The 18,133-nt window shown below is 45.6% G+C and overlaps 1 protein-coding gene across 1 annotated transcript; it reads left to right on the top strand.

Moving 5' to 3' along the window:
• Window positions 1-568: 568 nt before the first annotated feature.
• Window positions 569-18,048, top strand: LOC306740418 (phosphatidylinositol 3-kinase regulatory subunit alpha-like; the record flags this gene model as incomplete). Its single annotated transcript, XM_079222565.1, has 16 exons — window positions 569-760; window positions 1,582-1,711; window positions 1,831-1,923; window positions 2,459-2,530; window positions 3,562-3,678; window positions 4,345-4,543; window positions 5,179-5,261; window positions 10,942-11,047; window positions 11,424-11,522; window positions 11,740-11,920; window positions 12,004-12,129; window positions 13,542-13,684; window positions 15,067-15,243; window positions 15,336-15,410; window positions 15,862-16,032; window positions 16,254-18,048. The coding sequence occupies 16 exons, from the start codon at window positions 569-571 to the stop codon at window positions 16,441-16,443; spliced, it is 2,154 nt and encodes a 717-aa protein (XP_079078691.1). The 3' UTR covers window positions 16,444-18,048.
• Window positions 18,049-18,133: the final 85 nt, after the last annotated feature.

Raw genomic sequence — 18,133 nt, forward strand, 5'->3', positions numbered from 1 at the left:
CCTCCTCATCTTCCTCCTCTTCCTCCTCCCTCTCCTCCTCCTCATCTTCCTCCTCCTCCTCATCTTCCTCCTCCCTCCCTCTCCTCCTCCTCTTCCTCTTCTTCGTCTTCTTCCTCTCCCTCCTCCTCTTCTTCTTCCTCCTCCTCCCTCCTCCTCCTCCTCTTCTTCCTCCTCACCTTCCTCCTCCTCCCTCTTCTTCTTCCTCCTCTTCCTCCTCCTCTTCCTCCTCCTCCCTCTCCTCCTCCTCCTCCTCTTCTTCTTCTTCTCCTCCTCCTCCTCTTCCTCCCCCGTCTCTCAGGTGGACTCGTCGCCTCCCCAGATGTGGCCGCCACCTCTGCTGAGGCTTCTGTTCATGAATGCTGTGATTGGTCGGCCGTGGCGGGGGGCGGGGCCTGGAGGACGTTCCCCTCGCTAGCTCCCTCAGGACTCAAAGCCACGCCTTTTCTACCCAGAGCTGTGGGTGTGCGTGCGCGTGCGTGTGTGCGTGCGTGTGTGTGTGTGTGCGTGTGCGTGTGCGTGTGCGTGTCGCTGCTCGCCGTCTTAAAGCCGTACACACGCGGCCGTGACGATGAGCTCCGAGGGCTTCCAGTACCGCGCGCTGTACGACTACAAGAAGGAGCGCGAGGAGGACATCGACCTGCGCGTGGGCGACCTGCTGCTGGTCAGCCGCGCGGCGCTGCTGGCGCTGGGCTGCGGGGGCGGAGCCGAGGAGCGCCCGTCAGAGATCGGCTGGCTGCCGGGCGTCAACGAAACCACGCAGGTGAGGCGCCGCGTCCGGCTGCGGCTCCCGGGGCCGGAAGGCTGGTTTCTGTTTTCGTCGCTGCGGTCGGATTAGCAACGCTCCGACGGTCCTTGAACGCATCGCCGAAACGAAGCTTAAAGTTGTGACATTTCATCGTAAAGATTTTATTCTACGCGTCTCATTTCAAAATAAACCGTTCGCTTCAAAACTTTAAAATCTGATTAATTTGATTCCACACGTTCCTCTTCCTACATTACCCACAATGCACCTCTCCCTCTGACAGCTGTGTGGTTGTTAAAGTTCCATTGTGATCTACTGCTGCCCGTCTGTCAAGTCTTCATTGTTTACACACTTTTCTTTCCGTGTTAAACAGTTTCAGTTTGATGTTCATCAGCTGGAGACGCTGAAAGCTTTTTAATGATGAATTATTAATTAAGTGAACGCTGCTCCAGCGTGAGGACGAGCTCTGGTTTCTGTCTCATATTCTCAATATTCTTATATAATAATAATAGTAAGTGAACGACTTTCAGAATAAAGTCTGTCGTGTTTCTCAGCGACAGGAAGTGAAACGCTTCCTGTCGCTGAGCTCCAACACTTCTTATCTTACAATGTTTCTGTTTTACATCCAGGACTCTTTCCTCTCCTTTCTGCTCCTTTACAATGAAACACCAGCTTCCTGTTTATTATTCATTCATCTGAACAACAGCTGAATAACACTAATACTAATTATTCTTTTATTTGATGAATCCTGTTCAGTCGGTTTTGTACTTCCTGTTCCTTCATGCTTAACATGAGCGGTGCGTTCAGGGTCTCTCTAACCGTGGGTCTCTGTGCGACAGGAGAAGGGCGACTTCCCCGGGACGTACGTGGAGTTCATCGGCAAGAAGAGGATGTCCCCGCCCACGCCTAAGCCCCGCCCCCAACGGCCGCCGTCTGCGGCGTCCGTGAGGACGGACTCCGAGTCGGAGGGTGAGAACCAAAAACACCAAAAACACCAAAACACATGACATTCTTTACGTGTGTTGTGTGTGTGTGTGTAATGTGTGTGTAACGAGTGTGTGTGTGTTTTCAATGTGTGTGTTTTCTAGGGTTCGTGCTGCCGGACCTCCCTGAGCTGTTTGGACCTCCAGACTCGGCCCCGCCTCTCCTCAGCCGACTGATGGAGGCCGTGGAGACCAAAGGTAGCGCGCGCACACACACACACACACACACACACACACACACACACACACACACACACACACACACACCTGGCAGCCTGGTTCATGTTGAGCTCGCTGGTGATCAGAACCTCCAGGACCTGAACCAGAAGGTCCAGACTGGACTCGGACCTGAAAGAGACTCAGGGTCAGACTCTTAAAGGGACAGGACACTCAAACTACCAGTCTTTTTTTTGTTGTTGTCTTTTTCTAGCTTTTGTATATATTTACACACTCTCTCTGACATAACGTGAACAAAGTGTGTGTGTACATGTATAAATGTGTGTGTGTACATGTATAAATGTGTGTGTGTACATGTATAAATGTGTGTGTACATGTATAAGTGTGTGTGTGTGTACATGTATAAATGTGTGTGTGTGTACATGTATAAATGTGTGTGTGTGTACATGTATAAATGTGTGTGTGTGTGTACGTGTATAAATATAAATGTGTGCATGTATACATGTATAAATATAAATGTGTGTGTATTAATGTGTGTATAAATGTGTGTGTGCAGGTCAGGACGGTCTCTCTGTTTATCGCAGTCTGAGTGGAGGAGGACTAGACACCCGCCAGCTGGCTGAGGCTGGTGAGGATGATGATGATGATGATGATGCTCCTTCTTCTTCTCTTTCTCCTTGTTCTAGTTATCCTCCTTATCTTCATTCTTCACCTTCTTGTTCTTCTTCACCTCCTCCTCCTTCTTCTTACTCAGTATGATTTTTAAAAGCTTGCTGGTGTATCAGAGGAGCTGCAGACAGGAAGTAGTGGAGTGATGATGATGATGATGATGATGATGATGATCAGTGTGGTGATGATGATGATGATGGTGGTGATGATGATGATGATGATGATGATCAGTGTGATGATGATGATGGTGGTGATGATGATGATGATGATGATGATCAGTGTGGTGATGATGATGATGATGATGGTGATGGTGGTGGTGATGATGATGATAATCAGTGTGGTGATGATGATGATCAGTGTGGTGATGATGATGATGATGATGGTGGTGATGATGATGATGGTGGTGGTGATGATGATGATGATGATCAGTATGATGGTGATGATGACGGTGGTGACGATGGTGGTGACGATGATGATGGTGGTGACGGTGATGATGATGATGGTGGTGACGGTGATGATGATGGTGGTGACGGTGATGATGATGGTGGTGACGGTGATGATGATGATGGTGGTGACGGTGATGATGATGGTGGTGACGGTGATGATGATGGTGGTGACGGTGATGATGGTGGTGACGGTGATGATGATGGTGACGGTGATGATGATGATGGTGGTGACGGTGATGATGATGATGGTGGTGACGGTGATGATGATGATGGTGGTGACGGTGATGATGATGATGATGGTGACGGTGATGATGATGATGGTGGTGACGGTGATGATGATGATGGTGGTGACGGTGATGATGATGATGGTGGTGACGGTGATGATGATGATGATGGTGACGGTGATGATGATGGGTGACGGTGATGATGATGGTGGTGACGGTGATGATGGTGGTGACGGTGATGATGATGGTGGTGACGGTGATGATGGTGGTGACGGTGATGATGATGGTGACGGCGTAGTGAGGGTGTGTTTGTTTTGCAGACCTGGAGCAGCTGGAGGTGTCGTCCCTGTGTGACGGGGTGATCCGGTTCCTGCAGGATCTTCCCGGTCCGGTTCTCCCGTCCTCTCTGCAGACCGACATGATCCACGCAGTGCAAGGTGCCGGAGCTCTCTGCCGCCGCCTTGTTCTTCTTCTTGTTCTTGTTCTTCTTGTTCTCCTTCTTGTTCTCCTCCTCTTTTTCCTCCTCCTCTTCATCCTGCCTCTTCCTCCTCCTTCTCTTTCACCTCCTCCTCCTCTTCCTCCTCCTCCTCCTCCTTCTCTTTCACCTCTTCCTCCTTCCTCTTCCTCCTTCTCCTCCTCCTCTTCCTCCTCCTCTTCCTCTTCCTCCTCCTCCTCCTCCTCCTGACCCTGTGGTTTCCTCCTCCTCCTCCTCCTCCTCCTCCTCCTGACCCTGTGGTTTCCTCTTCCTCTTCCTCCTCCTCATCTTCCTCCTCCTGACCCTGTGGTTTCCTTCTCATCCTCTTCCTCCTCCTCCTCTTCCTCCTCCTGACCCTGTGGTTTCCTTCTCCTCCTCCTCTTCCTCCTCCTCCTCTTCCTCCTCCTGACCCTGTGGTTTCCTTCTCCTCCTCCTCTTCCTCCTCCTCCTCTTCCTCCTGACCCTGTGGTTTCCTTCTCCTCCTCTTCCTCCTCCTCCTCTTCCTCCTGACCCTGTGGTTTCCTTCTCCTCCTCTTCCTCCTCCTCCTCTTCCTCCTGACCCTGTGGTTTCCTTCTCCTCCTCTTCCTCCTCCTCCTCTTCCTCCTGACCCTGTGGTTTCCTCCTCAGAGGTCCAGGACCAGGAGGAGTGTGCTCAGCTCCTGAGGGGCGTGGCCAGCTCCCCGTCCGGTCCGGTCCAGTACGGGCTGACCCTGCTCAGCGTGGTCCGGCATCTGGCCCGGCTCTGCCTGCTGGGCTCCAGGACCCAGATGAGCCCGCGGACCCTGGCGGAGAACTTCAGCCCGCTGCTGTTCAGACCGGCTGCCGGGTCAGTACCCCTCTAGACTAGGCCCAGTACCCCTCTAGACCTGGACCCAGTACCCCTCTAGACCTGGACCCAGTACCCCTCTAGACCTGGGCCCAGTACCCCTCTAGACTAGGCCCAGTACCCCTCTAGACCTGGGCCCAGTACCCCTCTGGACCTGGGCCCAGTACCCCTCTGGACCTGGGCCCAGTACCCCTCTAGACCTGGACCCAGTACCCCTCTAGACTAGGCCCAGTACCCCTCTAGACCTGGACCCAGTACCCCTCTAGACTAGGCCCAGTACCCCTCTAAACCTGGGCCCAGTACCCCTCTAGACCTGGGCCCAGTACCCCTCTAGACTAGGCCCAGTACCCCTCTATACCAGGCCCAGTACCCCTCTAGGCCTGGGCCCAGTACCCCTCCAGACCTGGGCCCAGTACCCCTCTAGACTAGGCCCAGTACCCCTCTAGACCAGGCCCAGTACCCCTCTAGACCAGGCCCAGTACCCCTCTAGACCTGGACCCAGTACCCCTCTAGACCTGGACCCAGTACACCTCTAGACCCGGACCCAGTACCCCTCTAGACCCTAAAGCTGGACTCTAGTCCTGGTAGTTTGAGTGTCCTGTCCCTTTAAGAGTCTGACCCTGAGTCTCTTTCAGGTCCGAGTCCAGTCTGGACCTTCTGGTTCAGGTCCTGGAGGTTCTGATCACCAGCGAGCTCAACATGAACCAGGCTGCCCCAGGTGTGTGTGTGTGTGTGTGAGTGTGAGTGTGTGTGAGTGTGTGAGTGTGTGTGCAGCTTTAAATGATCATGATTGATCATCTCTTAGTGAAAGGACGTCTCACTCTGTTTGAGAACTACAAACACCGCAGAGTGACTCTTCCTCTCGCTCGTAGACGATCTTTGGGTTGCAGAGCGTTGCATCATTCAGCGTCTGGTTGAGATGTTGATGTCTCATCACTTTCAGTTCCTCTGTCTGAAGTCACATGACCAGAAGTCACATGACCAGACTGAACACATGTTTTGCATAATTAGAGCCGAAGAAGAATCTAAAGATATGTTTAACATCGTCACTGTTCCAACACTTCAAACAACAGTTTCAACGTTACCTTTGAACACATCGTGATGGTTTACCTTCACTGAATCCTCATTTTTACAGAGTAGAACCACGCAAGTAAACGCAACCTCCGTTAGCCGGTTAGCTCCGCGTTGCTACTTTGATTGCCTCTCGTGTTACGATGTCATCGTTGGTTTAAGGTTGTTCCTTCACCACGCAAGTTGAGACGCATTGTCAGCTTACGACCTGTCAATCACCTGTAGCCCCGCCCTAAAGCGTCCCCTGCTTTATGGTCTGTTTGACTCTAAATGACCATAATTTACTAAATGAACATCATGCTGTATTGAAGAAGACTTGAAACTAGAGATTGAGACATAAACTCATGTTTACAATGTTTACTGAGGGAATACATCAAGAGAAGTAGAGTCATTTATATAGACTTCTATACAACCAGAGGAGTCGCCCCCTGGTGGTCAGGAGAGAGAATGCAGCTTTAACACATGAAGCATATACTTCTATACAACCAGAGGAGTCACCCCCTGGTGGTCAGGAGAGAGAATGCAGCTTTAACACATGAAGCATATACTTCTATACAACCAGAGGAGTCACAGTTACTTCGTAGTTACTTTACAAGGTCAAATAAAATATGATCGAGTAATAAATTATGCATTACTATAGATTAGTCATTAACATGAACTCCACCTTTTGTTAAAGTGATAAACACATTAATGTGTGAATAATATACATTATTCTGCATAATGAGTACTTTCACTTTTGGTACTTTCAGTATATTTGGATGCTGATGTATTCTACGCTGGTATTAGTACTTCTACTGAAGTAACTGATCTCAGGTCAGCATCCCTGCAGACCGGTTTACATGTCGTAGATTTAATAAGTCATATTAATCATAAATGATGGTCAGGTGATGATCTGTTCATCCATTCAGTCAGTCGCTCCGACCGAGCGGCAGCTGAAACGATGACATCATCCGTCCACACAGTGGAAGATGCAGCAGAGGAGGAGGAGGAGGAGGAGGAGGGAGGGGGGTGTTGCCTCGGTGATATCACTGCCATCGCGGGATTGGCTGGGGGCAACGGTGATGTCACACATCTCCAAGCTGCTCTCCTGAGCTTTGAACTGAGGCTCAGAGACGGAGGCGGACAGAGACCCAAGTTGCGTCGCTTTAAAAAAAAAAAAAAGAAGAGGAAGATCTTTAAAACGGCGAAGGCGGCCGCAGGACGGAGGCGAGCGTAGGAGGTGGAGGACGACGGAGAGGAAATCCTGCAGATCTCAGTGCAGCCGAGCATCTCTTCAGATTACAGTGAGAGTCCCAAAAAAAAGAAGAAGAAGAAAAGCAGAGAAATGGAGTCCTGGACCGTCTCCTCCGAGGTGACGTCGCTCTCTGTTTTATTCTAAGAGGCGGGATCAGGTCAGGACCTCATGGGGTCCAGGACCGGAGGACCCGGGTCTGAGTTTTCACCTGTGAAGCGTCGCCGAGGCCGAAGGGTTTAATTAAGGGCCGCCATGGAGGGAGGAGGAAGAGGAGGAAGAGGACGGGACCAGGTCCTCAGCTACATCACCATGCAGAGTCCAGGTAGGAGCTCAGACCTGAACCCGGAGGCTGGACTCTGCAGGCCCACCTGTCGGGGTCCGTCAGGGTTTATTAGAGAACCTTGTATCCTTTCCAGAAGATGCAGAGAAAGGTATTCTGGGTAAAAGTCGGGCGCATCTGCCAAAAAAAAACCAATGCGTCAACATCCTGTCGTCGATGTTTCATATTTTAGTGCGTAGACGTTGAGTTTATTGGGAAGATTTTTGGAGGCGGAGCCAGTGGATTACGTCACCATCGTCTGTCACATGCAGACATTGAACTCAACACGACGAGGCTGTCGTTACATAGAGACATTGAACTCAACACGACGAGGCTGTCGTTACATAGAGACATTGAACTCAACACGACGAGGCTGTCGTTACATAGAGACATTGAACTCAACACGACGAGGCTGTAGTTACATAGACATTGAACTCAACACGACGAGGCTGTCGTTACATAGAGACATTGAACTCAACACGACGAGGCTGTCGTTACATAGACATTGAACTCAACACGACGAGGCTGTAGTTACATAGAGACATTGAACTCAACACGATGAGGTTGTAGTTACATAGAGACATTGAACTCAACACGACGAGGCTGTAGTTACATAGAGACATTGAACTCAACACGACGAGGCTGTAGTTATAGAGACATTGAACTCAACACGACGAGGCTGTCGTTACATAGAGACATTGAACTCAACACGACGAGGCTGTAGTTACATAGAGACATTGAACTCAACACGACGAGGCTGTAGTTATAGAGACATTGAACTCAACACGACGAGGCTGTCGTTACATAGAGACATTGAACTCAACACGACGAGGCTGTAGTTACATAGAGACATTGAACTCAACACGACAAGGCTGTCGTTACATAGACATTGAACTCAACACGACGAGGCTGTAGTTACATAGACATTGAACTCAACACGACGAGGCTGTAGTTACATAGAGACATTGAACTCAACACGACGAGGCTGTAGTTATATAGAGACATTGAACTCAACACGACGAGGCTGTCGTTACATAGAGACATTGAACTCAACACGACGAGGCTGTCGTTACATAGACATTGAACTCAACACGACGAGGCTGTAGTTACATAGAGACATTGAACTCAACACGACGAGGCTGTCGTTACATCGAGACATTGAACTCAACACGATGAGGTTGTAGTTACATCGAGACATTGAACTCAACACGACGAGGCTGTAGTTACATAGAGACATTGAACTCAACACGACGAGGCTGTCGTTACATAGACATTGAACTCAACACGACGAGGCTGTAGTTACATAGAGACATTGAACTCAACACGACAAGGCTGTAGTTACATAGAGACATTGAACTCAACACGACAAGGCTGTAGTTACATAGAGACATTGAACTCAACACGACAAGGCTGTCCTTACATAGAGACATTGAACTCAACACGACGAGGCTGTAGTTATAGAGACATTGAACTCAACACGACGAGGCTGTCGTTACATAGAGACATTGAACTCAACACGACGAGGCTGTCGTTACATAGAGACATTGAACTCAACACGACGAGGCTGTAGTTATAGAGACATTGAACTCAACACGACGAGGCTGTCGTTACATAGAGACATTGAACTCAACACGACGAGGCTGTCGTTACATAGACATTGAACTCAACACGACGAGGCTGTCGTTACATAGAGACATTGAACTCAACACGACGAGGCTGTCGTTACATAGACATTGAACTCAACACGACGAGGCTGTCGTTACATAGAGACATTGAACTCAACACGACGAGGCTGTCGTTACATCGAGACATTGAACTCAACACGATGAGGTTGTAGTTACATCGAGACATTGAACTCAACACGACGAGGCTGTAGTTACATAGAGACATTGAACTCAACACGACAAGGCTGTCGTTACATAGACATTGAACTCAACACGACGAGGCTGTAGTTACATAGAGACATTGAACTCAACACGACAAGGCTGTAGTTACATAGAGACATTGAACTCAACACGACAAGGCTGTAGTTACAAAGAGACATTGAACTCAACACGACAAGGCTGTCGTTACATAGAGACATTGAACTCAACACGACAAGGTTGTAGTTACATAGAGACATTGAACTCAACACGACAGGGCTGTCGTTACATAGAGACATTGAACTCAACACGACGAGGCTGTAGTTATAGAGACATTGAACTCAACACGACGAGGCTGTCGTTGCATAGAGACATTGAACTCAACACGACGAGGCTGTAGTTACATAGAGACATTGAACTCAACACGACAAGGCTGTAGTTACATAGACATTGAACTCAACACGACGAGGCTGTAGTTACATAGAGACATTGAACTCAACACGACAAGGCTGTCGTTACATAGACATTGAACTCAACACGACGAGGCTGTAGTTACATAGAGACATTGAACTCAACACGACGAGGCTGTAGTTATATAGAGACATTGAACTCAACACGACGAGGCTGTAGTTACATAGAGACATTGAACTCAACACGACAAGGCTGTCGTTACATAGACATTGAACTCAACACGACGAGGCTGTAGTTACATAGAGACATTGAACTCAACACGACGAGGCTGTAGTTATATAGAGACATTGAACTCAACACGACGAGGCTGTAGTTACATAGAGACATTGAACTCAACACGACGAGGCTGTAGTTACATAGAGACATTGAACTCAACACGACAAGGCTGTCGTTACATAGAGACATTGAACTCAACACGACAAGGTTGTAGTTACATAGAGACATTGAACTCAACACGACAGGGCTGTAGTTATAGAGACATTGAACTCAACACGACGAGGCTGTAGTTATAGAGACATTGAACTCAACACGACGAGGCTGTAGTTACATAGAGACATTGAACTCAACACGACGAGGCTGTAGTTACATAGAGACATTGAACTCAACACGACAAGGTTGTAGTTACATAGAGACATTGAACTCAACACGACAAGGTTGTCGTTACATAGAGACATTGAACTCAACACGACAAGGTTGTAGTTACATAGAGACATTGAACTCAACACGACGAGGCTGTCGTTACATAGAGACATTGAACTCAACACAACAGGGCTGTAGTTATAGAGACATTGAACTCAACACGACGAGGCTATAGTTATATAGAGACATTGAACTCAACACGACAGGGCTGTAGTTATAGAGACATTGAACTCAACACGACAGGGCTGTAGTTATAGAGACATTGAACTCAACACGACAAGGCTGTCGTTACATAGACATTGAACTCAACACGACGAGGCTGTAGTTACATAGAGACATTGAACTCAACACGACGAGGCTGTCGTTACATAGAGACATTGAACTCAACACGACTATTGTACACTGTATATTTGTATGTTTTAATGGTGTGATTTGTGTATTTGTATGTACCTTTGTTGTACTTGGGACAAGTTAAACACACATTTCCTCCGAGGTGGAGTCTAATCTAGTCTCGGTATCTGTTTCATGAAGCCAGGCTTCAGTGTGGGAGGTTCTCTCAGAATTAAATGAAATATTGCTGTAAAAACCCATCAGTGCCCTCTGGTGGACAAAGAGTTCCTAAATGACTTCAAACATAAACCGATGTGTCCTTGACAAGCTGACATTGTTCCTCCTGATGCATCAGTTGCTGCACTTCCTCTAAATAGTTCAGACTTCCAGAATGATTGTGTAGAGAATTAAACATTTGTAGAGATTGCTTCATCACAAACCCTGAAATGAGAGGATTGTTCTCTCGTTGCAGCGTTGCCTCCTAAACCGGTCAAGTCTTCAGCTCCAGCAGCCGCCTGCAGCTTCAACAACAGCATCTCTCTGCAGGACGCCGAGTGGTACTGGGGAGACATCTCCAGGTGATAGACATGTCCGAGCCCACGGCTAATAATGTTACTGTAGTAGAAGTATTCTTAATTATGTTCATGTTTTAGTAATAATGTTGATACTGTTAATAGATTAGTATTAATAATGTATAGTAGAATTTGTTCAATAATAATCTAATTATAGAATAGAATATTTTACAGTTTAGTATTATTACTTTAACAGTTTTTTTTACAGTGTTAATAGTACTTTCATATTCATCAGAGTATTCTTACAGTGTTACATTATTACTTTCAGTTTTGACTGTTTTCATCGTGGTATTAGTACTTTTATTTTAACAGTGTGGTATTAGTACTTTTATCTTAACAGTGTGGTATTAGTACATCACCTGAATACTTGCTCCTTGTGCAGAGAGGAGGTGAACGAGAAGCTGCGAGACACGGCTGACGGTACGTTTCTGGTTCGAGACGCCTCCACTAAGATGCACGGAGATTACACTCTGACTCTCAGGTAAAGCAAGACTTATTCATTATTTTAACATGTATCCATTCTGCTTTCTTTCACTCTTTCGTCATTATTGACGGACATTGAAAGAATATGACGCTGATCACATGAAGGTCGCTTTTATTTTGAAATCCGTTCTGACAGCCGAGGGCTCCACTTCCTCGTGTCACACGTGATATTGTCTGCTGGTTTGGTCTAACAAATGTTCCCTGACCACTTTCAGGAAAGGAGGCAACAACAAGCTGATAAAGATCTTCCACCGGGAGGGAAAGTACGGCTTCTCCGACCCGCTGACCTTCAGCTCGGTGGTGGAGCTGATCAACCATTACCGACACGAGTCCCTCGCCCAGTACAACCCCAAGCTGGACGTCAAGCTGCTGTACCCGGTCTCCAAACACCAGCAGGTCCGTACACGGCCCCAACTCATGGACCGATCGTGCGTCAGCTCACCAGGCGTCTGATGGGACTTGTTGTTGTTGTTGTTCAGGACCAGGTGGTGAAGGAGGACAGTATCGAAGCTGTGGGGAAGAAGCTCCACGAGTATCACCTGCAGTACCAGGAGAAGAATCGAGAGTACGACCGACTGTACGAGGAGTACACCAGAACCTCGCAGGTACACGACAACACAGCTACGGTATCCTACTGTACACTAGGATGCCCTAGGGTACAATAAGATACATTATATTACACTACAAATCATTATATTACACTACGATACATTATATTACAATAAGATATATTATATGACACTACGATATATTATATGACACTACGATACATTATATTACAATAAGATACATTATATTACAATACATTATATGACAATACGATACAATACGGTACATTATATTACAATACAATACATTATATTACAATACGGTACATTATATTACAATACATTATATTACGATACATTATATTACAATACGATACATTATATTACGATACATTATATTACAATAAGATACATTATATTACACTACGATACATTATATTACAATACATTATATGACAATACGATACAATACGGTACATTATATTACAATACAATACATTATATTACAATACGGTACATTATATTACGATGCATTATATTACACTACGATACAATACGGTACATTATATTACAATAAGATACATTATATTACACTACGATACACTAGGATACATTATAATACACTACGATACATTACGATACATTATAATACACTACGATACATTATAATACACTACGATACATTATATTACACTACGATACATTACGATACATTATAATACACTACGATACATTATATTACGATACATTATAATACACTACGATACATTATATTACACTACGATACATTACGATACATTATATTACACTACGATACATTATATTACAATACAATACATTATATTACGATGCATTATATTACAATACGATACATTATATTACGATGCATTATATTACACTACGAAACAATACGGTACATTATATTACAATAAGATACATTATATTACACTACGATACATTATATTACGATACATTATATTACAATACGATACATTATATTACGATGCATTATATTACACTACGATACAATACGGTACATTATATTACAATAAGATACATTATATTACACTACGATACATTATATTACACTACGATACATTACGATACATTATATTACACTACGATACATTACGCTACGATACAATACAGTACATTATATTACAATAAGATACATTATATTACACTACGATACATTATATTACACTACGATACATTATATTACACTGCGATATATTACGATACATTATATTACACTACGATACATTATAATACACTACAAGTTGTAAGGCGCTACTACGACTACAAATTTCCCCTTGGGGATTAATAAAGTATATATCTATCTATACAATACATTATACTACGATACAATACATTATATTACACTACGATACAATAAGATACATTATAATACACTACGATAGACTGCGTAACGATGCAATAAGCCCCTCCCCCGCCTCCTCCTCCTGCAGGAGATCCAGATGAAGAGGACGGCCATCGAGGCGTTCAATGAGACCATAAAGATCTTCGAAGAGCAGTGTCAGACTCAGGAGCGCTTCAGCAAAGAGTACATCGAGAAGTTTCGCCGAGAGGGCAACGACAAGGAGATCCAGAGGTAGGGCTGTTGCCACGGTAACTGTGACGGAGACACACACACACACACACACACACACGTGAAGCAGCCCTTGTTGCCATGGCACCAGAGCCTGCAGGAAGGAACCACCTGCTGGTTCATTTAGGGTTTGTTGTCCAGTCGGATCAACCGGCAGTTTAGGATTTATTAGTTTTTTTTATAGAAATCTGGTTTGTAGTTTCATTCGTAACGTTGCTAAAATAATTGCTGCTGTTCAGTAGAAATGCACAGATTACATTTTTTTTAAACTTTAGGGAATTTAGTTGTTCGTAAAGTCTCGAATGGATACATAAATAAATAAAACTGTTAAAAATACATCAAAAATGCTTCTACTTATTGTACTTTTACTGTCGCTGAATATTTTAAATAGAAATCGCATCACGCAACTAAAACGGCTCCGAGTGTTCGCTGAGACTTCAGGAGACTTAACGAGTTTCCAGGAGAGAAACGGTCCTTAAAGTTTGTTGTGACGCTTCATATCTTTCATGTTCCATAAATCAGGGTTCATACACTTTCTGACTAGTGGGTTTCATGACTTTTCCATGACTTTAAACCAAATTTCCATTACAAGCATTTAGTGAAATCTGGGTGTAAACAGTAAAAAGTGAGTAAATGTAGTATTTAAACTAACAATGAGAACACAAAGCATACAGTAAACCTTAAATGACTCAAATGAATGAGACAATAGTTTGATTAAAAGAATAAACATTTATATAGATGCCTGTATGTATGCCTGCTTATATTTTGAGTCTCTTTTAAAAGCATATTAATTATTTAAACTCAGCGTAAATGAACGACATGAACACATGAATATAACACATTTACATGACTTTTCCAGGTTTTTCCATGACTGTAAGAACCCTGATTAATGCATCATATTGATCACATTAAACTTAAATGTAGCTTTATTCTATCTGGAAGCTAAAAGTTGGATTGTATTTAATGACCATTTTATTTACCAAAGAATTTATAAAGTTTAAGGCATTAAAATGTCTTTTTTTTTTTTTAACCATGACGGGTTGTATATTTACATATTTATTCCACAAATAAAAAGTATTGTTAGACATGTCCTTCCCTCCTGCTGCAGTCAGGCTGCACAACAAGCTGAGCTCACAGGAGACCACAAGCACTTTAATCACTTTAATTACATTCATCTGGTGCAATATATAATACATTTAAGTACTTTATATACTACTTTATTCCGTCTGTATATTTAATATTGCTACTGTATTCTTCTTGTTTACCATGTGTCTCTTGTGTGCTCTGCTGCTGTAATCCTGCAATTTCCCCACTGCGGGACTAATAAAGGATTTTCTTATCTTAACTGCTCTGTTTTAACAAAGGCGTGTTTTAATGATTTAAAGGATCATGGAGAACTACGACAAGCTGAAGTCCCGGATCAGCGAGATCGTGGACAGCAAGCGCCACCTGGAGGTGGACCTGAAGACGCAGGCGGCGGACTACCGGGAGATCGACAAGAAGATGAACAGCATCAAACCAGACCTGATCCAGCTCCGCAAGACCAGGGACCAGTACCTCATGTGAGAGCCGCTCCTCAGAGACACCAGACGGGAGGCGCGGCGCAGTATTTGTGTACTAACGGCCGTGTACTCTGTGTACTCTGTGTACTCAGGTGGTTGACTCAGAAGGGCGTCCGCCAGAGGAAGCTGAACGAGTGGCTCGGCCTGAAGAACGAAACCACAGAGGAGTAAGTTTCAGTCTGGAGGGTTGAAGCGGCAAAGGATCATGGGAGTTGTTATGATTCCTTCATCATTCAGAAGCTTTTAATTTATTTTTACGAAAGAGATAAAAACGCTAAATAAAGCAGCTTCACGTTAAACGTTAGAGTTTCTCCGACGCTTTCCTCAGAGGAAGCCCATGAGATGTTGTTGAAAGCTGTGGAAGGAGCTAGTAAGTGGATCCTGAATTGAGACATTTTGTCACAAATCATTGAAGACATTTGAATTTGAGGAAAACGTGATATTCAGATTCATGACACTTCAGTTTAAATAATAATGTTGCTGCTGTGTCTTGTTCAGCCACCAGGTGGCGCCTTCAAACCTGTAAACACAGAGCAGTCTGCTGTGTTAGCATGTTAGCACCCCTAGCTTGTTGTTGTCTGCTGCTAACCCCCCCCCCCTCCCGACCCCTCCCCCCAGTGAGTACAGCATGGTGGAGGATGAGGAGGACCTTCCTCACCACGACGAACGTCTGTGGCGTTTGGGGAACATCAACCGGATTCAGGCTGAGTCGCTGCTCCGCGGGAAGAGAGACGGGACCTTCCTGGTCCGGGAGAGCAGCAAGCCGGGCTGCTACGCCTGCTCCGTGGTGTAAGTCTCACCTGTTTACACACCTGTATAAACACCTGTTTACACACCTGTATATTTAACTGTGTGTGTATATACACCTGTTTAGGTAAATAAACAGGTAGTTCTGTGTATTTCTCACCTGTTTATACAACCGTTTTTAACCTAATTGTTTACCTGTTTTGGACACTTATTTCATCTTATTTCACATGACCTGTCTCACCTGACCTGTCTGTCTCCCTCAGGGTGGAGGGCGAGGTGAAGCACTGCGTCATCAACAAGACGGGCACCGGCTTCGGCTTCGCCGAGCCGTACAACCTGTACGGGTCCCTGAAGGAACTGGTGCTCCACTACCAGCACACCTCTCTGGTGCAGCACAACGACTCGCTCAACGTCACGCTGGCCTTCCCCGTCTACAGCCAGCAGAGACGGTGACCCCGAGGAGATCCCGAGGGCGACCCCGAGGATGAGGAGACCCTGAGGGCGACCCAAAGGACTTATTATTATTATTATTATTATTATTATTATTATTATTATTATGTTATAATAAGGAGCCTTGGAACGTCCTGCGTGTAAAAAGAGACCCGTTAACTTTTATTCTCATCGGAGAGAAGAAGAAGAAGAAGAAGAAGAAGAAGAAAAAAAACCCACGTGAGGTCAGAATCACATGAGGCGTTCAGGGACTGTGAGAAAATTAAGAAAGTTAAACTCAGTTCACTTAACTTTTTAATCTTTGACACTTAAAAAGTGGCTTTGTGTGTCGGTAATGATCACTATGACAACGTGATGTTTGTTTACAAACAGATTCACTAGGGCGAGGAGGAGGAGGTTTGTTTAGGGCAGAAAGATTTAGGATGATGATACGGATGCAACATTTTTCTTCATCTTTTCCTCCTTTTTTCTTTTTCCTCTCCTCCTCCCTCCTCTTACATCTTCCTCTTCTTCCATCTCAGAGGTTTAGATTTAAATGTTTTATATTTTTTTCGGTCTGACGTTTTTTTTAAAGTAATAAATGAACTGAAACGTTATATTTTAATACAAGGATTTAAATGAGCTTTGAATCCTGAACACCTGAGGTGCGTTCAGGTTCCCCTGAGGAACACGGACTCTCCCGTGCCTCGTTTCCGCTCCTGGAGGTCAGAGGTCACGTGGACCGGACTCCTCTTCTAATCCAACGGAGCAGAACCACAACGACTGACGACGATGAAGACGAAGACGATGATGTCAAAGACAAAATGGCGGACAATCCAAAGGCTCCTCTTGCATAAACACTGTGACTCTGAACGAGGTCTGAAACGAGGACGAATCGATGCACATTTTATAAATCAGGAGAAACGAGAACCCCGACTAATGAACCCCGTCAGTGGTTCTTTCAGGTCCAGGTTCTTCAGGTTTGTTGTGGTTCTGTTAGATTTTGGCGAGCGGACGGATGATTCTTCACTTTTTCTTCTTTTTTACTAAATGTCTGTCAGCACAAAGATTCACGAGTTCTGGATCAGGATCGAGTTCTGGATCCACTAAAAAAGGTTTTCAGCTCCATTTGCCTGTGAACTTCTTTCTGGACTTTTCTTTGTGCTTCCGGACTCCCGGTTCACTCTGGACCCGGGACCAGGGGGCCACACCTCTGGTCCCGGGGCCAGACTCCTGGACCCGGGACCAGGCGGTCAGACTCCTGGACCCGGGACCAGACTCCTGGACCCGGGACCAGACTCCTGAACACGGGACCAGGCGGTCAGACTCCTGGACCCGGGACCAGACTCCTGGACCCGGGACCAGGCGGTCAGACTCCTGGACCCGGGACCAGACTCCTGGACCCGGGACCAGACTCCTGGACCCGGGACCAGGCGGTCAGACTCCTGGACCCGGGACCAGGCGGTCAGACTCCTGGACCCGGGACCAGGCGGTCAGACTCCTGGACCCGGGACCAGACTCCTGGACCCGGGACCAGACTCCTGGACCCGGGACCAGACTCCTGAACACGGGTTCAGGAGGCCAGACTCTCAAAGGGTCCCGAGGATTTCAACGTTATTTTATCTCAAGTTTCACATTTCGTTTGTAAATGTCCTGAAATATTTCTTGTGTTTTTTTTTTTTTTCAAGCTCTCGTTTTAATTCTTCCTCAAAAT

This window comes from Taurulus bubalis (genome assembly GCF_910589615.1).
Source record: "Taurulus bubalis genome assembly, chromosome: 8".
Lineage (NCBI taxonomy): Eukaryota > Metazoa > Chordata > Actinopteri > Perciformes > Cottidae > Taurulus > Taurulus bubalis.